This window comes from Taudactylus pleione, unplaced genomic scaffold (assembly GCF_031769625.1).
Source record: "Taudactylus pleione unplaced genomic scaffold, aTauple2 ptg000086l, whole genome shotgun sequence".
Classification (NCBI taxonomy): Eukaryota; Metazoa; Chordata; class Amphibia; order Anura; family Myobatrachidae; genus Taudactylus; species Taudactylus pleione.
Genome location: NW_028284488.1, coordinates 23,579,099 through 23,605,080, shown reverse-complemented (window position 1 = coordinate 23,605,080; position 25,982 = coordinate 23,579,099). Strand labels below are relative to the sequence as shown.

Below are 25,982 nucleotides of genomic sequence, written 5' to 3'. Positions count from 1 at the left end.
ATATGAAGTTAACACAACAACTAGGCAGCCAATTGCTTTTTATTACACAATATTGCAGTACTAGTAAAACAAATATGGCATGTATACAGTATACTATATTTCACAGAACAAATCCCTTAAAATTATCATCCTTCACATCAGATAAAAATGTTTATCTGTGTAAGAAAAAATGCAATGACAACATTGTACACAAAAAAAAATACTTTCCATTTTTTCCTGTTGCAGTAAAAATGTGTGAGGACTGAGGAGTGCAATAAATTACTTTAAAAAAAAACAACAAATTAACAAACTTTGATTTTACTTAAAATAATTTTCTTTTTTATCCCAACAAATCAAAAAAACATAGAAAAACACAAAAGTTTAATATCCATTTAATAACAAAATGTACACCAACTGCAGCACAACAATATTGTCTATAGATGTCATATATTTATATACAAAACTATATTAACTAGTGCTTCCTAGATAACGGTCTCAAAGGAGAAAGAAAAACTAACTTGAAATTATAATCATATTTTTTATTTACTGGCTTTAAATATTTGTCTTAAAATCGTAGAATGATCACATGTAGTTTGGAAATTATGTCTTACTCACAGGACTGTGGAAAGACACTTTTTTATATCCCCTGAGTGGGTGGTGGAGGTATCATAGCAGGCTAGTGTTTAATCAATGAACTTTACTGACAGATACAAATAATCAGGGCCGTAGAGAGCCGTCCTGGGCCCCATTACTATAGAGGGGGCGTGGCCTAATCACGGGAGGCGTAGTCACGCCCCCTTAGGAAAAAAAAACGTTTTGCGGCACTGTGCGCTGGGGGCGCTGTGAATCCTTCAGCCTGGCGCAGAACCAGGAGGGTGCGCAATCAGGAGAGACTGCTGCTGCTAAGCGTTAGCAGTGAAAAGACTCCCACACAGCAGCGTGTGCTGGGCTACTGACTGATAGGTGGGACGGTGTTGGACCCGGGCCACTTCAACAAGCCCGGGCCCAGGTAATTAGTACCCACCCCTGCCCCCTCTCAGTGCCCCTGCAAATAATATTTCTTTATTACTGACGGTCAGTAATTTTACAGGCAGTTGCCAGTCCTGCCAATTGGAGACACATTATCCTAATGACTAGCTGAAAACTAGCATAAATGGAGGAGGTAGCAGGACTTTTAGTTATACATCAGGTCTGCAAAGGTCTAAAACAGTTCTAAAACAAATTTATGAAAGTAGAAGGCACTAGCATTTTGGGACTCCTTTAAAACAGGTGTCTGTATATTAATGCCTAGCAGCTCAGATACTGGCAGCTCACTAATGTGAGCAGGGAACAGTAACATTGGTGCTGTTACGTAAAGCTGCTAATATACATGGAATGTCACAGTTTAAAATCTTTCCTATAATTGAATGTTGACACTGACAAAGCAGAGTGATGTTATATAGGGGTATACTGGACCAATAAATCATGACACAGACAGAAGAGGATGGAAAAATAGAATCGGTTTAGCATCTAAAGGAATTGTATATGCAAACCCCAAAGTTTAAATGCCAGCACATTTTTTGACAGTGATCTGAAAGAGACAACAATTGCTGTCAAAAGCGTGCAGTTGGCATTTAAAGAACCAGGTCTTGAAGGAATTGTAAAATTTCAACAGCCAGCCTTTACTAAAGCCAGCCCTCCAAGTGACCTTTCCTAAAGCAAAGGTGAACAACCTCCTTTACCTGAAGCTAGAGGCTTAATATACTGCAGATAACAGCACTAGAGAGCTCTATTGAGGAAGACTGGATAGAGCTCTGTTGATCAGGGTCGGACAGATTGTTGTACTCTCTGGTTGAGCTGCAGTAAATAGGAGCACACAGTAGTACAATCTGGTCCGTACCTTCAGGTATTGGGGAGATCCTCCTATTTGCTAAAAGAGGATGTGCAGGAATTAGTAATTGGGTATTATAGCAACTACTTTGGTATTTTCAAAAACATAAAACAAATATAGTATCAACTAACATGGGATCCTCATCTATAAGTTAGTACAGTTGATATGTAGTACAATTGATGTTTGCAAGTTTAAAAAAAGAAAACACTTATTGTAGTTGGTCCAGTAAGGGCCCAACAAATTGCACTTAGTCCATTAATACCCTCTTAATAGAAATCAACTACAGTAAGTACCTTTTTTTCAGGGGCTAATGGTTAACAAAAGGTTATCATAAAATTAATAAAATAAATCCTAAAATCCTCATTAGCCTGTGCTTTTGTTACACTGCAAAAACACATTAAAACTCTTTGTTACGTACTGATTTATTTTCTCGTTATAGTGGAATTCTCTCTTACTTCCCTAATGCTTTGTCCTGTTAATTCCATGTGCAAATTTTCATTAGAAAACTCATGTTCATTTTTACATTTCTACTCCCAGATATAAAAGCTAAGAAGGGTTTGAGAACAGCAGCAATGGTCATGTTAAGACTTGAATACAATTGGGGTTTCTGTGATATAGTAGATGTGTAGGGAGGTAAGAGATAAAACAGATACATGCACAACCTATACACAATAAAGTAAACATCTTCTGCATCACTTCTCTCATCCTGAGTTGAACTTGAAATCTAAATGTCCACACATTCCATTTTTGGCAAAATAATCATGTAATAAGGCAGCTGAGCTTTATACTTTCTTGTGTACAGTTTCTGTTTTTCTTTATGATGCCTCACTGATCTTCACTGGTACCGTATACCAACTTCTTCTTTTGATATGTAACAAGTTTTTTTTTTCTATAAAAATCTTTTTCTCAAAGTCTGAAAGGCAATGTTGGAACTTCATATATTTTGTGGCCGTGAGGACTTCAGCTGCACAGACTCAAAATGGTGTTCCTTTTCCTGTAGGAATAAAAAGGTTGATTATAAGATTATACTGTACACTTAAGTATTCAAAATTAAAGTGATACTGATCCTTAAACAGAGGTTATTTTAATTTTCGTTTGATATTTATTTACATTTATTAAAACATGAAGGCATATGTTATTCTGCACAGATCACTAACATGTTTGAGGATTAAAAAAAAACAAAAATAAACATGTGGCACCAGTTATGATCAGCAATGTATTCTGTGCTCCTTAATGGTAAATAAAGTGTGAAATTAAATCACATAACTAGTAAAAATTATTATGATTTACTACTTGTGTCTAAAAGCTGCCAATAAAATAATCTACCCCAGTGTCTAATAGCAAAGGCTGATCAGAATATGTAGCCTATTCCTCCACGTCCCTGGAGACTATTTCTTCACCTTTTGCCTGGTGTTATTTATTTATTTTATTATTTATTAACAGTTTCTTATATAGCGCAGCATATTCCGTTGCGCTTTACAATTGGAAACATTGATAGAACAAAACAGGGTAATAACAGACAGACATAGAGGTAAGAGGGCCCTGCTTGCAAGCTTACAATCTAAAATAGTGATATTAAGATCTATGCTAAGTTAATTGTCTCAGCCCCCTCCTTCACTCTTTAATCCACCTCAACCAGGTGGGGTCATGTCAGGCAGACAAGCCTCAGATACAGATGTGTCCTTGCTCATCTAGCCTCACTACACCATGCAGCGCGACTTGCCTGACATGAGTGAGCCGCCAATGTCTACCGCAACTCTGCTAGCGTCAGGCATCTCCTTTGCCAACCATGCATCTAAGTTGCAATACTATGCGACTAGGACATACAGGAAGATGGTGCTGATTAATTTTATATGCGACACATGTATATCTGTGTGCACCTGAGACTCTGAATCAGCATACAACGTGCTATGATGCAGCGGCCGCAGCTTTTATCACGCCATTTCCATTTTCGTTGGAAATATGATTCACACACTTTGTCTTTTTGCAGAGGATGTTCTCCATTTTGTTAGGGAACCATCGATCTTATTGACCTGTCTTCATAATTAATTAGGCCGCTATGGCAGAGCTTCCTTTTACAAATTGAACACTTCTAAATTAGATGCCTTACCTATTAATCTCTCAGAGGCTAGTGTGTTTACACTTCATTCTAGGTTTAAGTACTATTGGCAAACAACTTCCATCCTACAGTATATTTAGGTCATCGAATTCCGCAGACTCTGTTTTTGACATTAATCTCACGCCACTTATTGATCAATCATTGTCTCCAACTAAATCCTGGTTTTCCTATGACATTTCATGGCTGGGCCGTTCAGCTGCATTTAAAATGTCACTGCTTCCCAAGCTTATGTATATTTATTGCACAATTCCATTTAAGTTTGTTAGGACATATGTGGATAAGTGTCTGGCTATTTTAACTAAATATGTATGGAAGAAGAAATCTCTGAAAATTGCATGTTCTAGGATGATTCTTGCTGAGAAATAGGGCGTTTTGGCATTCACTAACCTCACTAGATATCAGGGAGTTTGTAATTTGTACACTGGGTTCTATCTGGTGAACCTTCTCTGGACACCTTAGTGCTCACGTCCTTCCTTGTCCCTGACCATCTCCTCCACCTCAGGTAATGGAAAGGGTGATATATTATATTGGTATCGTTGTGTGTTAAAAATGTGTCCTTATTGTAAATTGCCCTCCCAGACCTGTTGGGAAATGGATCTGGATCACTCTATTTCTGATTCTCAATGGGTGTCAATATATGCAATGTTCTACCGTATGTCCAGATGTTTTAATTATTTTGATATGAATATTAAATAGCTCTGTAGGTTACTGTATATCTCACACTGACCGCCTACATACTGTGTGGTCTACTGCTGGAGGAATTGTGGGGCAGTTGTCATGTCCTTCATGTTCTGTACCTCCTAAGGTCTCATAGTGTGCGCAGAAGTTAGTAATTCCTGAGTGAGGTCTGGGCTGTCTTAACTGTGCGTATAGGTCCGATGTTACTCAATGTTACCAATTGTTTTGCTATTTTCCCCTAGTATACGGATGTAAGGGGAAGTGGGCGTCTTTATGTCAGGCTGCATACGCAATGTGAATGCACACATTTAAATAGCACCGCTGATATTAGTAACTGCGTTGCGTGCGTATACGCAGAACAGCGTTCCATGCTAAATCAGGCCCAATGTCATTGACGGTGAAAGTGCATTATTATTGCTTCATAAACCTCACCTATCTGACCCAATTTCATTTAGCCTGAATGAAAGCAATTCTCTTTGAACTATTGCTGTTTATGTTTATCAAGTTTGGTGTGGTTATTTGCTGTGTTCTGGTTACAAGATTGTTGCCCTTTTCACTGTGTTTTATTTATTGGATTTCCCATATGTTCCCTTACCCCTTACCCCTGACCCCTCCCTTTTCTCTTTTACTACCAAGTTTTGATACTATTGCTGAATAAAAAAAAAAAGTATGTAATCTAGCAATACAGCATCACCTTTGATGCAAGAGACTTCAATTTTCCAAGCAATGACTGTTTATTGGAATACACCACATCATCCTCATTGTCTTCTCCTTCCATTATGGCGCAGCTATCGGGGGCAGGAAGCTCACACTCTTTGGAATTTGCCGTCATGATAAGTTTGGAATATTTATACTCTAGCCTAAAATGGAAGAGAGGGCATTAGCAATATCAATGTACTGAAAAAATCAAAACAATTTAAGCCACACATATACTTCTTGCCATGTTGGTTAGTAGAACAATGCTAACAATACTTTAGGAGAGCCTCCAATTCTATGGTATATGATAAACAGATTGTATGTTCATAACTTTGTATAATTAATAAGGCATCTTGTGGGTCAGAAATAAATGTGGTATGTGTCTTTCCAATGGCCATCCTGTGCCCTGTCACTATATCCTGCTTTTACAACGCCACTAATGATGGCATGACACTTGCTATACAGCATGGTTGCATCGGTAGCATGGCATTTCCACAGTTGCTCAGGGAGTGACTTGGAGAATAGTGTGATGGAAACATTACATAACATTTCACATTTTAAAGGGAAAAAACAATTAATCTTTTTGTTAATTTTTTTGCATTCTCGATGAACTTTGTAAACAGCAATTATAAAAAATCAACAACTGAGATGAGCTAAGTAATACATAATACATAATAATATTTTATTCTAGCCGCAGTGATGAATTGGCCTGAACATGAGAGCTCTAGGGCAGTATACTCCCCTAAAACTGTGTCCAAGGACTAAATCCATGTACTGGAATACCTTGTGTGCAGTTCATAGGACACTGACAAATTAACAGGCAGACAGCAGGGGGTATATTTACTAAAGTGAGAGTTTTTAGAAGTGCAGATGTTGCCCATAGCAACCAATCAGATTCTAGTTATTATCTTCTAGAAGGTGCTAGATAAATGTTAAGTAGAATCTGATTTGTTGCTATGGGCAACATCTCCACTTCTAAAAACTCTCACTTTACTAACTATATACCCCAAGGATGGGAAGCTACATTAGGTCACATGCTATTTTCTATTGTTGTAATGTTTTCTTATAATTCTTCCTATAATGGACTGTGCAGTGCTTTAGCAGTCAGAGCACCACACGAGACAAGTCACTTAATTTACACACACAAGGATTGAAACTACTGCTTTTCGTTGCAAAGTTGATACAGTATTAATGATTCTGAATACAAGTTATAATCAAATCTTATTTTCCTCTTATCTAACAGGTGTATGCTTTGCATTAATAAACAATATATTAAATAAGACTTACCACTTCCATTCCTAAGTGTCAGCACTTCTTTATACAAAGCACTAAATGGGGAACTGGCAAACAGTACTTTCAACAAAGTACTGTAAGGTGTAGGGAGAAGTGAAATTCTCATGCGGCATAAGATTATAGCTGCTCCTAAATCATTTTAGGAGCAGATGGAAAACCACACATTGGATTACCCACTATTATGTTAGATGGAGTTATAGGGTAATTGGAGTTCTTGTATAATAACACACAAGGACGGTGGACCTAATAAGATGTAATGTTTGCGGCATATAATAAATGAAAGCATATAATACATTAAGAAAAAATGTGGAAGATGTGTACTCACTTCTGGTTTTTCTTCCAGAAGTAGCAGGTCAGTGCTACAAGCAGAACCGCTGCAAAGGCTCCCACCCCTGCTCCCACTTTCAACCAGAACTCTATTGATTCACAGGCTGCTGTTCTTTTCTCAGGAAGAGAAACACCTCGCGTGCAGAGTTTTGGCTCATTCCACACATAATGAGTTTCCTTTCATTCAAAATAAGTTAAAAAAGGATATTAAATTTTAAAAATCTTGTGCCTATATAATTGTCAATCCACTTTATATGTGCAGGCATCCAGACACAAACTAAAAGGAATTTATGGGAAATTAGGCTAACAGTTATTTGTATTTGGAAAAATAAACCACAACTAGCTCCTGTACAAAGATACTAAATTGGAAATGGACATAAAGGTTACAACATATTTAATTTTACATACCACCCTTTGTACAGTTTGAAAAGAAAGAGGTAAAATATAGAGGCAAATTAATGAACAAATAAACCTATAAAATATATTGGGTCTGATGTAGAGTTGGACGCATCTTTCATCAAAAAACACAGGTGTAAAATGAGCCTAAAAAAACGACACATTTTGTACAGTAAGCGGATTCGGACTCATATAAAACTGTACAATAAACTCAGAACCAGGTGCGCTGACAAATCAAACTGATATCCCCTTGACAAAACCAGCAGCTCACAAAGCAGGTTCTGCACCTGCTAATACAGGAGAATATAGAGAAAAATGGGAGCGCTAGTAAGATCAAGTGGCCACACTGAGATGTATATAAACATTTATTATAAGACAATAAAAATAACCACAAATCTATAATGCACACAACTGATGGATATAACAGGGACAGATAGAAATGCAGCAAAGGACCACTTGATGGCCTTTTCCTATAAATGTCCACAATCTGTGTAACAGATAGTTCCACTGTATAATCCTCTATTTATAGTTGGGACAGCAGCAATGAGACATGTAGGTAGCCCACAAGTACTGGAGTGCAAAAGTCGCCTGTATAATACTGCCGGTATTCACGTTTGTAATGGGTCAGACTAATACCTGATTTCACACCGGGATCAGTTCCAGACGGGGACCGAGCATGGCACTGGTGTGACTGATTCGAATCAGGGCAGAGGGAGCCGTAACCAAGCGGCTGACGGTGAACTTTTCTCTGACTGTGCAGGCTGGGAGTCTCCGTGTGTGGCTTTATCCTTTATGGCAGAGCCGTGTTTAGCCTGCTCTGTCTGCTGGTGCTCCGAGGAGGTGATACAGAGTGTCCATATATGAGAGCCGCGTCCAGCGTGCTCTATCTGCTGGTGCCCCCCAAATCCTGCAAGCTACCAAAGGAAAGACATAAAGTGTTAGTGTGCAAAGTATAGAATCCTTGACGCGTTTCTCCGGGGTTGTGTTCCCGGTTTCATCAGAAGGTGAGTAATGATGAAACCGGGAGGGAACACCACAACCCCAAAGAAACGCGTCAAGGATTCTATACTTTGCACACAGACACTTTATTTCTTTCCTTTGGAAGTTTGTAGCATTTGGGGGGCACCAGCAGACAGAGCACGCTGGACGCGGCTCTCATATATGGACACTCTGTATCACCTCCTCGGAGCACCAGCAGACAGAGCAGGCTAAACACGGCTCAGCCATAAAGAATAAAGCCACACACGGAGACTCCCAGCCTGCACAGTCAGAGAAAAGTTCACCATGAGCCGATTGGTTACGGCTCCCTCTGCCCTGATTGGAACCAGCCCACCAGTGCCATGCTCGGTCCCTGTCTGGAACGGATCCCGGCGTGAAATCAAGTATCAATCTGACCCATTACAAACGTGAATACCGCCAGTATTATACAGGTGACTTTTGCACTCCAGTACTTGTGGGCTACCTACATGTCTCATTGCTGCTGTCCCAACTATAAATAGAGGATTATATAGTGGAACTATCTGTTACGCAGATTGCGGACATTTATAGGAAAAGGCCATCAAGTCATCCTTTGCTGCATTTCTATCTGTCCCTGTTATATCCATCAGTTGTGTGCATTATAGATTTGTGGTTATTTTCATTTTTATTGTCTTATAATAAATGTTTATATACATCTCAGTGTGGCCCACTTGATCTTACTAGCGCTCCCATTTTTCTCTATATATACCTTTGCATAAAACTGTGGCCAGCTCTGCAAGGTTAGTATATGCGCCAGGTTTACATCAGGGCATACTCCTTGCAAGTGTTAGTGGTAACGGTACACAATTTCTACACAATATACTAATTTAATTACGTGTCCTATAAAAAAAGTACCAATTCAGTTCAATTAAATACAAATTTCTTCTGTCTTTGTTTTTAAAATTGAAATGGCAATAATATATCCTGTGTGAAGTTACATAATGCAAATAGACTGCAGCAGCCACACTCAGACAATCAGAAGCAGGTGTGATCTTCCTCATAATCAGTTCATACTTTGCATCAGGCAGTTATACGCCTCCTGACAGGTGTATATGGGTCTGTGTACAAGTCTGGCTAGGTGAAATGTATGAGAACACAACCATAGTGTAGTCCCATATCCTTGCATTCCTTCTCTATCCCCTGATCCACCTCTCTAACCTTAAGGGGTCATAAGCTCAAGATGTGACCAAATATGCACATTGATAGAAGCGTAAACATTTTTGTGTATTTTATTAAAAAAAAAAAAAAGATTTATTCATTCAACTCTACATAAGGCCCCTAATGCATAAAAAGCACTCTACATAAGGCCCCTAATGCATAAAAAGCACTCTACATAAGTAATTATTTGTAAAAGTATAAGTGTATATTATTATTGTCTATTTCTGTCATATACTGTAGATTCAAGAAGCTTATTAAAATAATGTTGTTATAACATCTGAACCAATAAAAAACATATAGATAAATGTCACATACAGTAATATATCTTATTTCCTGCAAAGGGGCAATTGCTTGAATGTTTCCCACTATAACATTATATATTAATGCTATTAAAGCTTGTAATCATGGTGTCAACAGCTTAGAAATCAAGCTTTCTTCGTTATTTGGGCATGCAATGTTTCTTGTGTGCAAGAATCATGGTTGTTCATCTTTACTAACTTAACTAATTAAAATGTTCTATACATACAGTAATAGCCAAATATGGAAAAGTGCACCTAGACATGAAAACCTTGTACGAGTAAAGTATTTTTATATGCAGTCATGTATCAAACAGGAAATACTAATTAATTAAGTAAGTAAAATAATAGTACTATATTTTAGATATCCAACAGGCAAGCAATCAAAGAAGGTCATAGTTAACTAAATACCTGGTGTCCTTTTCTACAGGCTCCTTCTATTTTCTGATAGTCATTCTCTGTACAAAGTGGGCATGCTTCTGATGTCTCCCAAAGGAAAAAAAAAATGCACCCTTCACAGGTACCTGCAGGACACTGTCTATAAGATAGAAGTAAAAGGGAAAGAAACATACCACCTTATACTAAATAAAATAATGTTTAAATATAAGCAATGAATACAATATTACTTACACTTGAATAGTTTGACATGTTCTAGTACTTCATTATTCAGAACTACATTCATAGAATGGATAGAGCACTAATGGAAACTCAATAGGAGTCACTTTTTTATCACCAGAATGATTCTACACACTGATGAATCCATGGAATATTCATACATACTAATGCACCACAAGAGTATTCACACACTTTTAATCAACTCAATATGAATATACACTGATGAATCCATGGAATATGCATATACACTGATGTATCAACATAATGTGTATACATACTGATGTAGCAAATGAATGTTGATACACACTGATGAAAAAACAGACAATGCATCAAAGGAATGTGCATACAGTTTAACGCCGGAGTTAAACTGGAGGAAAACTACATCCTGAAAGCCAGAACACTATCTGAAGGACATCAAACAACATACTTATGTGAATAAGCCAATTCACCATCACTAACACCTGCTGTATGCATATCCAGGAAACTCCTTACTGCACTCCCTACTTGAACATTCAGTGGTGTAACTACAGCCCCCACAGACCCTGCGGTGGCTATAGGGTGCAGAGGTTTGTGGGGCGCGGTGGCTTGGGGGTTACAGATTCCATGCAGATTTGCCGTCCGCATGAAATCTGCTGAAAACGTCCCTCCAAAAATGGCCGACGCCTAGGAGGAGACGGATGCTAGCAGTCCTACTGGACCTCTAGTGTCTGGGAGAGATTTCGGGTCTGTCAGAGCCGAAATCTCTCTGGGGCTTGCGGCTCGCGGTGGCTTGGGGCTTGCGGCAAGGGTCTTGTCGCAAGCCCGATGGTCGTGATGGTCTTGACCATCGCAACCATCTTCTTGGCCGCTCGCTATAGCTGTGGGTGGTCTGTCAGCGCGTCCGGCTCTGAATCAGGGCCTCAGTGTCCAGAGTGCGCAACCCAGCGTCCAGCGGCTTGTGTCAACCCGGCAGCACAGTTCGCACACCATTGTACGCGATTGTGTGTACTACCGCTAGTGTCATCCTGGCGGCAGTTAGCGCACCTCAGTGTCCTGTGTACACAATCTTGTGTACTGCCACTAATGTCATCCCGGCGGCACTTAGCGCACCTCAGCATCCTGTGTACGCAATCTTGTGTACTGCCACTAGTATCAACCCGGCGGCTGCTCCTTGTCCCAAAGGCCACATCAAGCCAAGGTTACCAGCCCTCAAGGCTGCTACACAGCCCAAAGGCTGCTCCCTGGCCCAAAGGCCACACTAAGCCAAGGTTTCCAGCCCTCAAGGCTATTACTCAGCCCAAAGGCTGCATCTTGGCCCAAAGGCCGCATCAAGCCAAGGTTTCCAGCCCTCAAGGCTGCTACACAGCCTAAAGGCTGCTACTCAGCCCAAAAACTGCATCTCAGCCCAAAGGCCACATCAAGCCAAGGTTTCCAGCCCTCAAGGCTGCTACTCAGCCCAAAGGCTGCCACTACTCTTTGACTTACATCTCTGCCCTCAAGACTGTTCAGGACTAGGCTCTTGGGTAATCATCCCTACAAATCTAACATTATCACCGGCCATATCAGAAAAAATTATTATTGTGATTCAGGTGCTCACCCAAAAAGTGCAGGAACTTACCCTCAAAGTTGAGGAGACTTGGGCTGCATCTGCCCATTCCACTGTCCGTGAATTGAACCTGCCCGACCGTAGTGGACCATAGACTCGGGATGGAACGATTCGGGTCTTCGGAGTCTGGGGGTCATTCAGACCCGCAAAGGACGCTCGCAAGCGGGTCGATGTTGTGCACGACGGAGGGAGCTCCGTCGTGCGCATGCGCAAGACCCTGCGATTGACGAGGAATACGTCATTCGGGGTCTCGCACCATAGGGCGCGTGCTGTCGATGGTGAGTGACAGCACGCCCCCTTTGGTGGGCGTGCCGGGGGCGTGGCTGCCAGACGGAGGCGTTCCCATGGGAACGCCTACCGTCTGAAGCCGGCCCCACTGACATCAGTAATGTTGTCAGTGGGAGTGATTTTGGCTCTGATTTTGACCCTACCGCAGGGTCTCCGTCGCAAGCCCGATGGTTGCGATGGTCTTGACCATCGCGACCATCTTTTTGGCCGCTCGCATATGCTGTGGGTGGTCACAAAATGTGCATGTACACTAATGTATCAACGGAATATGCATGTACACTAATAAAGCAACGGAATTTGCATATACACTAATGTATCAACAGAATATGTATGTACACTAATAAAGCAATGGAATGTGCATGTACACTGATGAATCAACTGGATCTGCATTAAGGCTGGAGTCATTAGACAAGGGTCTGCATTGAGGTGGGAGAGGTAATTAGACAGGGGTCTGCACTGGGGTGGGAGTAAATAGACAGGGATCTGCATTTAGGCTGGGGGTGGTCATTAGACAGGTGTCTGCCTTAGGTATTGGGGGTTATTAGCTAACTAGTGGGGAAAGTCATTAGACATGAATCAGATCCTCCAACTGTACCATTTTGGCTGGCACAGTACAGTTCTTTAATTGTCTGTACTGGCATGGCCTTAAAGAGGGTGGAGCTGCTGGTGCTGTGAGAGGAAGAGAGAATAGGGGCAGCCCAGCATCTCCAGAGTGATGAAAATGGGGGTGTGCCATGAGGCTACACTATTCCCCACAAGACCACACATCTTTTGTTGGCAAGCGCCTAATATCCCTTTGGGGGGGCACCAATGCGCTTTCTGGCACAAAGCACCAAAATGTGTAGTTACAGCTCTGATCAGCACCCAGTACCTAGTGTGTTAATGCAATGTTAATGTGTTCTTATTAAAAATGACATAAATTCCAATTTAGTTCTATCTGACCTTTTGAAATCTGTCTTAAGCTTCAGATAGATGGTGTTAAAATGTTAAAACAATGCAGTCTACTAAGCCATTGCTTTACATTTCACAAGTAAGTGCAGGAACCTTTACTTATTTGAGATAAATGACACATTAATATAACTATTAGGGCTGTAAAGCTCACAATGACAAGGCAACACAATGACAAGGCAGCACAATGACAAGGCAGCACAGTGACAAGGCAGCACAATGACAAGGCAGCACAATGACAAGGCAGCACAGTGACAAGGCAGAACAATGACAAGGCTTAGGGGTCCGTGCATTTGTCAGCTGAAGTGAACTTTAATTAGTAAACTTCTAAAGAACTGTAGTCATTTGAAATATCAATACAAGTTTCTGATTCTCACTCTTATGGGGAAAAACATCAAACAGAATAAATTATTAGGGGTTACTGAGGAATTGGAATAAAATAAAATATAATCATGCAAATAGCAAAAATAAATTGTAACAGTAATTACCTGGGCACTGAGATATCTCCCTGACTATGTCTTGTGGGGTTACACCTCATAGCTATTACCGTAGCTCTTCCTTTCTCACATGAAGATGTAACTGATGAAGATCTGAGGAAAGTAATATACAGTCACAAATATAAAGCTTGTTTAGCAAATTAGAAGTCATTTAGCAAAGGAATGTGATTTTGCACCCGTTCAAAAAATAATGTGAACAAATCTAACTGACAAAACCTCACATATTAATTTACAAAATATAAAAGATGCAAGAAATTCAAATAGGATAAAATATAGTGATTATTTTGTCTGTAATCCTCTTTATAAAGTGGTGTCTATTACAGTTATTACTATATAGCTGGCAGCAGCCGGTGCCCTGTTTGATCTGTACAGTACTAAATCCTATTACTAGTAATTATGATAACACTATAGGCAAAATTCTAATGTTGATAACTTGATGTATATCACAAATACTGTGTTTGATTTCTTGTTTAATGATATTATGGGGCTAATGCTGAGTGAGAACGTTACCAGTTTGCACAATGTAAATGTGCTCTGCCTATGCCCAAGAACTGGCCTCATGGATACATGCCTATGCAGATTTGCTTGATACTGGCACTTGCGCTTGCTTTTACTCTGAGTATGCTTGTGCAGGACAGAAGAGCGAAGGGGTGAGTACAGTACTTGCAATTGCAAACACATGCAGACAGGCACACAAACATGTATATGTCTATGAAAGCTGTATTATTTCCTGATGCTGCCTACATACAATAGATGGAGAGCTATATCTGATGAGAGAAATATTTAAAGTTTTAATTTAAATCTAATAGTGAATATATATTTTGCACGCAAAATAAATGCTTCTAAGCATATGTGTGTAAACATACGTGACATATGCCAAATGTAAGCCATGTACATTATTGTGTTATTGGTGCAGGTCAGCAAGCATTCTGCAATAGTTTCAACTTTGCATATTCACACAATTTGCAGCTCTTACAATTGAGGGTCAATTGTAGCCAACTCTGTATTAGCCCCATGTGCCAAACTTTCTTCAAAAGCAGCCATTTTTACTGGAACACATGTGGTCTACAGTGTCCAGCTTAGTGGCGACTGTAGTGAGGCAGCACCTTTCTCCTTCTGCTAGGATTTGAGGTGTGCAAGCCATTCTGCTGCTTGAGGTGGCACTTATCGTCCCTTAAACATCCCTACTTTACAAAACAAATATTCTATTTTAAAAGAATTTTAGCTCTAACAAAAGGTGAATGCCACTTAATGAGAAATGTGTATAAATAAAAAATAAATTGCTGAAGACAAAATGGCTACAACAATTTGCTAAATTTTGCAGTCAAATATAAAAACAACAATATGTAACACAACGAGGTATTGACAGGCTTGTCAGATGAGCAGGACATGGAGTTCTCATTGTCCTCTAAGATGGCAGCGATGAGTCACCTGCCAGTACATACAGTTTGACGTCTTTAGCATCATTAAGACAAATTTTAAAACAACATTCAAATTTGAAATTTATAGTGTTACAAAGGTAATACATTCTATATCCCTTTACTCTCATGAATTAGTAGAACACTAAGAGGGGTGTTCAATATGGCAGCAAAAAGTCCGTGCTGGACTTTTCGCTCCACATCGGAGATTTTTCATTGATAAAGTATCGGGCGAGCGCCCGCTTTATCCCAGTATTCAATACAAAAGCTACAAAGACGGGACCTGGCAAAGTGGGATTTGCGATAAACTACGAAATTTTCCTTGAAAAAATTGTAGGACCCCCCTAAAGTTGTAAAAACATGCGGGATCACTATGGGTACCCCCGTTTTAGCCTGCAAATGAAAGTCAGGGATTTAAATAGCCGCAGCAGGTGTTTTTTTCCCGACATTGAAGAAGTGTTGCAGAAGAGCACTTAGGTTATTTTTTTCGTTTTTTTAAGTGGTCCCATCAAATTTTGGGTACTAGCATATTTTTATGTCCCTAAAGTAAGTTTTTAAAAATTCTGTAACTATGCATCTGCCGCTAATAGCCTATCCTAGAATACACCAGCCGCATACTTGCAGAATAGCCCTGAGCCTATTTCCCTATTTTTAAACACTTTTTTCCCATTTTTTTTTTTCACCCCAATTTTTAAATAAATTTTTTGGGGTGTCCCTATTTTTTTGAAAACATTTTTTGACACAGTTCTTTTTAAAATGTCATTCACAGGGGTGCAGGCTATTTTTTTTTAAGCCTGCACCCCTAAACCCCAATTCTGCACTTTTTTTCGCCACCTATTCAGTGGTGAAAAGTTATCCCCGTTTTTTTTCAAAGACTTTTCGAATCTGCGAAAAGTCTTTGAAATTTAATACGGTGTAAAACCAAAACCTGCGATAATGACGTCATAGGTGTGATATTAACGCAATAACTGAGTTTTCGCTCCATATTGAATTCCCCTATAAATGAGGAAAATATGATGAACTGCATTCCCATATTTCAGGTTCAGAAATTAAACCCAGAATGGGCACTGAACATTCAAACAGTGCCTGCAGCCAATGAGTCCATTTTTGGATGGTATTACCTGTATATACTGTATGTTGCATTACTATTTGGGCATGTACTATATGCTTTATGTTGCTGTTCTGCTCTCATCAGTTAATGTGATGCATCTACATAAACTTACAGATGTGTCCACATACATCTAGACTCCTTGCGTTAAACACCCCTTGCCATGTCATGCGTGACTAAGTAGCGCTGAGAGTCTTTTTGTGAGAATTTTTACCTTCAAATTCGTCTTATTCACACAGTCATGTGAATAGAGAGCACAAGCAGCTTCTGCTGATTAAAATGATATGCAGCATGCCTATGTTCTCTGTGCATCTGCGGGAGTATCTGCATGCGAAACGCTATGTTACAGTGTTATAGCCACTGACACTGTAATATAGCATTACACATGCAGATACAGCCGCAATCACACACAGAACATAGGCATGCTGCATATAATTTTAATCAGCAGAAGCTGCTTTTGCTAGCTATTCGTATCGTTGTGTGACTAAGACGCATTTGAAGGTAAAAAGTTGCATGAAAGACGCTCAGTGCTACTGAGGCACACAGAGCTCCCACGTTATTTGTGGCAAGACTTGTAGCGCATGGAGGATAGATGTATGTGAACACATCTGTAGTATGTGGTCTCCATGAGGGACTAACTACTTGTTTAGTGTCAATACTAGAATAGCTTTTGCTGTCTTTTTGTTGTTGAAAGTGACAGAATACATGTGAAATATTAAATATTAAATTAAATCTTCAAGTTATTAAGTTTTATTATGTGATGATGTGCAAATCCATCCAGTGGAAGGCCCAGAACAGGCTCCCTGGGTCAAAGTTCTGCCCGATGCACCCTGCCGTGAGGACTGACCAGGACCCCAACCACTCCATTAGGCATCCCAGACCAATTGCCACCCCTCTGTGAAGTTTTCATCCACATCTATCCAGTGGAAAGCCCAGAACAGCCTCCCTGGGTCAAAGTTCTGCCCAGCGTACACTAATGCAAGGTCGGACCGGGACCTAAACCCCCGTAGTATGTCTTCTGGGATTCAATGTAACCACTCTGAAGTTTTCGTCCAAATCCATCCAGTAGAAGGCTCAGAAAAGGCTCCCCGGGTCAAAGTTCTGCCCAGCGTACACCAAAGGGAGGTCCGACCGGGATCCTAAGCCCCCTAAAATCTGGACAGGGTCCAACTGGACCACCTCGCGTTGGTTTCATCTCAATTGGTGCAGGAGTGACCGAATGCATAACCGGACAGACAAGCAAACATATCAATGAATTTTATATATAAGATTTATCGTTCTGTCCCCTAATAGCTTCATTTTTTTATACTAAATAACTATGTAAGATGTGGCAGCTTTACCTTGAGAGCTGTGGAAGATATTCGACAACAAACAAAGTTCTAATTTTATATATATAGTAGATGACCATGTTGATAAACAAGAACAGAGGAGGCTAGATAATGTAGCTTAGGGTATAACTGTAAATTAGCCCAGACAAACTGAATAGTTATCAATAGAATGTCAAATTGTGTTTATAAAAAGATACAACTCCAGTGCACATATAACTTACTTGAAAAAGAAATTGACATCAGGCAACTTATTTTGGGAAGGAAATATATCTGGGGTAATACTGATTCCGTCCAGGCTTATGTTAGTTGTAGCACCTGCATTCATAAATACAATACAATCATGTGATGATTAAATGCATTTGCCAGATACATCTGCAATACACAGTACTTGTTCCAGATTACATAGAATCCATATATACAAACACATGGTACACAAGATTTACCATATAGCTATTACAGTGAGAATTGCAAAACATTATCAATCCTGTTATCAACATGCAGCAGTCCGATGTCAGTATTCTGACTGCCAACATCCCGCACCCAACCTGTAGTCGGAATCCCGACCGCTGACAACCCGATGGTAAGTATTAGGCTTGGGGTAAGGGTTACGCACTAGGGGGAGGTTTAGGGTTAGGCTGTGTGGGGGGGCTGGGGATAGGCTGCAGGAGTAGAGGGTTAGGCTGCGGGAAAGGTGGGTTAGTGTGAGGGTACTTACCTTCAGGCGTCAGGATTCTGACGTCTGTATTCTGACCACCGAGATCCCAACCACCGGGATTCCATACCCAACCCCATGTAATATGCACAATTACGGAATAAAGGGAACCATTCCAAACATGACACAATTAAAATGATTGCAATCAGTTTGTTAACTAGTTTCTGACAAATATTTATTATAAAAATAAGTAGTTTAACTTATATGTTGACAATTTTTTTTTAAGGGGTATGTACATAAAGGTGGCATAGCTTCAACCCATGTTGTGTTGCCCTATCTTATGTTCATCAACAGGTAAACACAGCTTGGATATTTGTAAAAATAAATAAATCACTAACAAATGCAGTAACAAAACTCACAACAGTGCTGGCGGCTTAGAATTCAAGTTCTGTTCATGTTGCGTTTATATTTTTTTATTTATTATAATTATCAATGGTGATTTTACAGTCTTCCATGTATGTGCTGTGATGCTGCATCTAACCACACTAACAGGCTGCAATGTAGACAAAACATTATCTGTATGTTCGTCCCATTTGTATACAAATTGTAGGATACCCCATCGCTCTACCCTTAGGACAAGGGGCAAGATAGGACAGCACGTGTCCAGTTTATGTGGACTCCTGTTGTGTATTCTATATGCCAGCAGCATTTAATATCTGCTTCCTTGTGACATTCAAATATATAAAAATGTATATTTATACAAAAGCCATATACAGCATGTAACCCACAGGCTGTTACCCTGGATGGTAAAATAATTTGCATAGATAAGCATTTTCAAAATGGATGATGTGTGTGTTTTGGCACGGTATTCTAGATCTGACAAACAGGCCTTGACCTCATTAAGGAAGATTTAGCTGTAATGCTGACATATTGTATATTTTAGGTAGTCATATACAATCAATTATCCATTAGTTCAAGTGAAAGAATTTCACTTCTGTAGGAAAACATAAGGGCTATCCATGAGTTGGACTACAACAGAATACATATGCAAGAGAGAGTTCACATGGGACTTAAATTAAGTCAGTTTTTAAATAAAAGGAGACAACCAGCATACATTTACATTTTCCTATATCAGTCAAAGGATATTAGCTGAATGTAAGGGACTGATTGGTAACAATTTGTAACAACTCATTTGTGCTATTTCACCATGTTATACATACTATATGCCATATTTGTAATACCTAGAAACATATCAGCCAAACTGACAGACTGTGATGAGAGTGCGGTACGGAATCCTTTGCTGTCTGACGGAATGATGGTAGATTGGCAGACAAAAGACTTTATGAAATTAGATGTGTCTTCTGCATCGGCTTCCATGTCTTTTGCTGTCACGTCAGTAATGTTGTCAGTGCACACAGCCATTTTTTCTCCCTAAAAAAAAAAAAAAGAAAAAGTAATTTACAAAATATGAACTGGAATAAACTTATTTCCAAGTATTTTATTCAACCGCTGATTCTAACTGGTCAATGTTCAACAAATTGACTAGAACACAAAGATGTAGCCATGGCTATCCCAAAGTCTCTACCCAAGATGGTGACCACTAGTTATGCAGATGTGCTCAGTGTGATCACTTCAGGATGGCCAAAAACAAACTTAATTCCTCCAGGGATAACAATGACTGGATCTGTAGCTCATGTATAATACAATATGGGTCTAATTCAGAATTGTACACAAATCAGTATCACATTGTGTACACAGAAATAATGTGGACATTTGCCTCATATGTAGAGTTGTACGTCTGCACTGCACCTATCCATACGCTAGTGGAAATAGGCTTTATCACCATCAGATTACACTTGCACCAGCTCTATACCTGCTGCAAGAGATCCGTCTGGAATCTGACGCTGCATAGCCCGCAGATATATATACACATCCTCAGAGCACTTAGGCTATGTGTGCCCGCCCTGTTTTCACCCAGCCACATGCAGAGATGCACCTGAGATGCACAAAACTCAGAATGGCCAGTAGTTGCAGCCTCGGCTATGGAGTATGCGCAGTGCAAAAAATTGCTAAATGTGTTTGCACAATGGACTTGCATGCAATTCTATAGGAGCCCCTGTATATGTAAAATATGCTTGAAGTACATTTTGATCATGGAATTATCTGTTCTTCCAGTGCTTCCAGCCGGAGTCTCCAAGGCCTAGGGGTTGTTGTATAGCAAAGTGAGAAAAGTGAAGTAGACAAGTGGAGGTTGCCCATAGCAACATATAAGCTTTGAGGAATAATTTATAAAGTATATTCTATAAACTGAGAGGTAGAAGCTGATTGGTTGCTAAAGGCAACTTCTCCACTGGTCCACTTCTCCATACTTTTTACTGCTTGATACATCAGCCTCTTAGTGCTCTACTTCAAGCATGCTTGATACAAAGAAAAATTATTATTTTTGTCATCTGTTTCACAATCATCTGTGTAATATAATTTATATTATTTTATTGACTATAAATGACATGTTAAATGTGACTAAAACGTGTTTCTAATCCAATGTCTGACACTGCCAGCTGAAATGTTCCCATGAAAGTAATAACTCCTGACAAATTATAGAATAATATTCATTAAGTGGGTTCTTGACTGTCACAATGAATATATGATTACATATCTAAGTGTAGATGATCCCCCATGCTTTCTGTGTAGATGCACGCCACATTCTTCATACAGCCCGGGAAACTTACTCCATTTCCACACAAACTGATGTTGAAAACATGAAAGTATTTTGTTCCTTTTGGAGTGAAACTGGGTCCATTAATAAGTGTCCCAACACTGCTGAGATTGTTGAATTCGTACATCAAACTCTGGTTTTCAAATGTGTACGACATATAGCAGTCACTGAAACAGGCCGAATGGTCCTGGAAATGAGTCATATATCAGATATTTATCAGCATACTTCATATAGATTAAACTCATAGAATTTTGCAATTATCTCACCAAAATACAATACTTTAAACTGTAAAAAAAAACCTGTAATACATAGTTTGGGCTTCTTCATTTTTGCCAGTTTGGACATTATTGATTATCGTATTACTAACGTTTCCTAGTCCTAATACTAAAGCCTAAGCCTTTCCATTCACAGAGGCTGTGGTTGAATATGGACATTAAAGATTATGTTGTAATGATTATAACTATACAAAACAAAAGTCTTAATAAGGACAATATTTAGGGTCTGAATAAACATTTATATATAAATGTAACTGTATTATGGGCCTGATTCAGAGCCGCTCGCTCGTGCTGTGTGTTCACAAGTGGTCCGATGTTTTGCATACGTGCATGCCCACACTTCGTTCTGCGCGTGCGCAAACTACACCCCTTTCACTCACCCAGCAAAGGCAGCCCAGGGTAATGAGTGACAGGAGAGACCGTTTGTGTGTGGTAACAGGGGCAGGACACTAATAACGGGGGGTTGGACATGTGAACGCAGGCGTGCCTGGGTGTTTCAACGCCGTTTTAGAGGCATGCATAATTAACAGGTAGCGTCATAGTACACGTCACTTGCCATTTTTTTACACTGATTTCCTCGCAATGCTTGCGGTGGGGTAAAGCTACCACAAGCACTGCTTTCACATCCGATGATGCTCCATGTACCAATGTTTTCATACACTTACTGTCGATGACGTGTTGCTGGTGGGCGGCTCTGCCTGTGCGATTGGGCATACGCATTCACAAAGTGGCCACTCGCTAAGACATGGTGGGCGTGCTTATGCCTTGGCGAGCGATTGCTGCCCATGGCGTGACTTTGCAAAATTTGCATACGCATCCAGCGAGCGTACGCAGATAGTGAACGGGTCTGAATCAGGCCCTATGTCATAAAAGAGAACATTTCTGTTCATTATTGCCATACTGGTGTTTTTAATATTATTACTATTGGCTAATGGTAATATGTTTTATATGCCAGTTTTAAAAATTACCTGAGGAACTGTGTAAATTTCAGTGACTTATTTTATGCTCTACTCTGCACATTCTCCTCAACCTCTGCTGCTTTTGACACTGTGGACCACCATCTCCTGCAAATCCTTCACTCCCTTGGTATACATGACACTGCCCTCTCCTGGCTGTCCTGCTACCTATCTGACCATTCCTTCTCTGTCTCCTCTAATGACTCCTCTCCACCCCCAATTCTACTAATGTTAGGTGTTTCCCAAGGTTCTTCGATTCTCCCTCTATACATCTTCTTGAGGTGAACTCATCAGCTCTTTTGGCCACCAATATCATCTATATTCTAATGATACTCATAGCTACTTTTCCTCTCCTGACCTCTCCCCCTCTCACCTCACTTGTGTCTCTAACTATCTTTCAGCTATCTCTTCCTGGATGTCCCAGCACTTTATTAAACTTAACATTTCTAAGTCTGAGCTGATCATCTTCCCACCCTCCTGCATAACCTCATAACCTCACTTCCCACAATTTCTTTATCTATTGGCAGCACAACTATCTCCTCTGGCCCCCAAGTGCGCTTTCTTAAGGTGCGATAAAGTGGACGACTGAACGATATCGTTATCGTTCAGTCGTTCACTATATCGTCCATTTTTTACACCAAAACGATGAACGATAACGACGACGCGCGTTCCCGCGGGTCGTTCGCCATTGTCGTTCATCGGGCAAACATGCAGGCCAACCTGACGATATTGTCAGGTTGCTGCATGTTGGGGAATGGGGGAGAGAGGCCGGCGCTGAACGATATCGTTAATATCGTTCAGCGGGTGTGCTCAATATCATGAATGACACTGAGCACAACCTGCTAGGGACACACTAGATGATATCGCTCAGGGAGCATATCGTCTAGTGTGTATGCTCCTTTAGAGTTATCCATGCCTCCTCCCTCTCCTTCAAACCACACATTAAGTTCCTTTCGCAGTCCTTCCATTTCCATCTCAAAAATATTTCCAGGATGAGACCCTTTCTCACCCTGGAGGCAACTAAGATTCTCATCCACTCACTGGTCATATCCAGTTTGGACTATTGTAACCTCCTCTTATCTGGCCTCCCTGACTCCCACCAATCTGCCCTTAATGCTGCTGCTCGGCTCATCTTCCTCTCCACACGGTCTACATCTGCCTTTCCTCTCCTACAAGCCCTACACTGGCTCCCCTTCCCCTTCAGAACCCAATTCAAGGTTCTTACACTCACTTATAAAGCCCTCACCCAATACTCTCCCCTTCACACTTCCGCCCACACACTACGCTCAACAAACGCACGCTGCCTCTCCTGCCAACTGCTTACATCTTCCCACTCCCATCTCCAAGATTTTGCCCGTGCTGCTCCCTACCTCTGATACTCTCTCCCTCTCCCTATCAGACTCTCCACCTCTGTACAAATATTCAAACAGGCTCTCAAGACCCACTACCTCATCAAAGCCTACAAGTTCTCAGCCTAACATGCTGCTCCATGCTCCTTCCTCAATGTCTACCCCATCTATGTCACCCCTGTCTGTCTGCCCCTCTCCTTTAGAATGTAAGCTCTCACGAGCAGGGCCCTTTTCGCTCATGTGCTTCTCCTTCCCTTACTCATTCTACTTCTAACGCCCCACAAGGGCACCTAACATTTGATTGCTAATGCCCTGCTGATTATCTGAGTGTTATGATCGCTAATGCAGCAATGTGTATACACCATGTCCTTGTCCTGCATTGTTTTGTACTGTAAGTCACTGTTTTATTGTTTGTTCATTTGTTTATGTACTTTGTAAGGCGCTGCGGAACCCTTGTGGCGCCATATAAATAAAAGCTAATATTAATATTATTGCAAGGCAATTTCACCATCACTGTCTTTACATGTATTTGTTATTACAAGGTTCATACATACATGGCAAATAACATACCCTGTTGCTTCTACTTGCAGGACCACATGGAATGCAAGCCTCTATTCCATACACTTGATGTGGCGATAGATACGTGTTGCGTGGGCATTCTTTACACATGCTGCTCTCCTTATCAATATAATTACCAGCAGGACATGGCACACAAGATGATCCAAACTGCGGAGAACCCATGGCACAAGCACGGCAATTCGATGCCACTCCATCCATAACATTGGTGGCAGTTATTGAATAGATCTTTACAACGTCATTTACATAACGTCGGCTCTGAATATAAAACAGAAGTTAGGGAAAGCATATTATCCCCTTCCTTTGCTAAACCCTTTATGAATAAATCAGAATAACTTAAACACCACCCATTTTACTGCAATATTATTCATTTGCCTACATTAAAAATATGATCAATGACATTTCCAGCATACGGAGACAGTGTTATTAAGCATGTATCACGCCTTTCCCTGCATTAACAACCATAAAAAACAGCTTTCATTATTTCTGAAGATAAGTAGAGAGGCAATAGATAAATGCAGAAACTAATATATTTATGCAGGCACTTATATTATAACGAGATTTGTCTTTGGCATTTATAGTGAATCTATTTACATTGCCCTATTTTCATTAAGAGTAATTTCCCATTATTTCTGTTGAAACAGGGCAGTGTAGGGTGTCTAAGAGATCTCGTTGATCCACTGGGCTAAACAGCAGGGACGTGCAGTCAGGGGAGGCAAATAATATTAAGAAGATACTAATACAGTAACACATATTCTGTATCATAAGTATTTGCTTTATATTATTCTAATCATTTTTACAGTCCAATTTGTTTGGAAGACACTGAGGGGTATATTTACTAAAGTGCGGGTTTTTAGAATTGGAGATGTTGCCCATAGCAACCAATCAGATATTACTTAATATTTATCTAGCACCTTATAGAAGATAATACCTAGAATCTGATTGGTTGCTATGTCCAACATCTTCAATTCTAAAAATCCACACTTTAGTAAATATACCCCTGAGAGAGGTGCCTCTCACTGTGAATAGTAAAAGACATGAAGCGGGGGGCGGGGCCAAGCCACGAGCAGTAAAAGCCCATTAAAAAAAAGCAGGAGAAGCGGCACCTACACATGTGCCTCATTGACAGGGACGTGCTTTCAGCCCACATCAATGCACGGCCCTGCTAAACAGCTGAGACTAACAAAACATAATTTACAGATGAAGTAATGGAGCAGCTGACCAGTAGAATGACTGAGAATTGACTGAGAATATGCCAGTAGCCTTTATTTAAAGGAATTTTTCCCATCCATGTATGTATAACATGCCCTCTCTGCATGGCTGGGACCCTTGATGAAATCCACTCTTCACAAAGCAGGACCTGATGTGTGGTTGTATTCTACTAGACCTCCATTGGGTCATACTGATTGACTAAAGTAATGAGATTTAAAAGTCAGCAGTTTGCACATTGGGAAACTATAATTATATTATTGAAAGGAAATTGACCATGATAAGGCGTAGAACATGCTGGTTGAGTATCCACTGCATTCAGCATTGCACAACGGGTCCTCTGTTGTAGAGATCAAAATACTTTAGGCATTAATCAGACGGTACATTAACTAAATATGCGTAAACATTGGAAAGCTGCACAGTAACAACTGTGATATTAAAGAAGAAGTACAACATGCGTTGGGAGCTCATTGGGGGTTAGCTACCAAACTATGTCAGGCTGGTGGGGATATTAGGAGACAGGGCACAAAACAGAAATAGCTTATTACAGTTATTACACATAAGGGAAGCTGTTCATTAAACAACTGGATGACACTTAGAGGTCGATGAAGAGTGAGTTCTATAAAAAAGAGC

At 40.2% G+C, this 25,982-nt stretch overlaps 1 protein-coding gene across 1 annotated transcript in view; it reads right to left on the bottom strand.

Annotated features, from left to right (window-relative positions):
- Positions 1–1,055: 1,055 nt before the first annotated feature.
- ELAPOR2 (endosome-lysosome associated apoptosis and autophagy regulator family member 2) overlaps positions 1,056–25,982 on the bottom strand; it is a 133,607-nt gene continuing 108,680 nt past the window's right edge. Inside the window, exons 14-22 of the mRNA XM_088468793.1 lie at positions 24,135–24,398; positions 20,998–21,171; positions 19,510–19,699; positions 17,838–17,931; positions 13,754–13,855; positions 10,241–10,367; positions 6,961–7,139; positions 5,341–5,506; positions 1,056–2,843 (exon numbers count right to left, since the gene is read on the bottom strand). Of these exons, the coding sequence (XP_088324919.1) occupies positions 2,784–2,843; positions 5,341–5,506; positions 6,961–7,139; positions 10,241–10,367; positions 13,754–13,855; positions 17,838–17,931; positions 19,510–19,699; positions 20,998–21,171; positions 24,135–24,398 (1,356 nt within the window). The 3' untranslated portion in view covers positions 1,056–2,783. The remainder of the gene's footprint in view (positions 2,844–5,340; positions 5,507–6,960; positions 7,140–10,240; positions 10,368–13,753; positions 13,856–17,837; positions 17,932–19,509; positions 19,700–20,997; positions 21,172–24,134; positions 24,399–25,982) is intronic.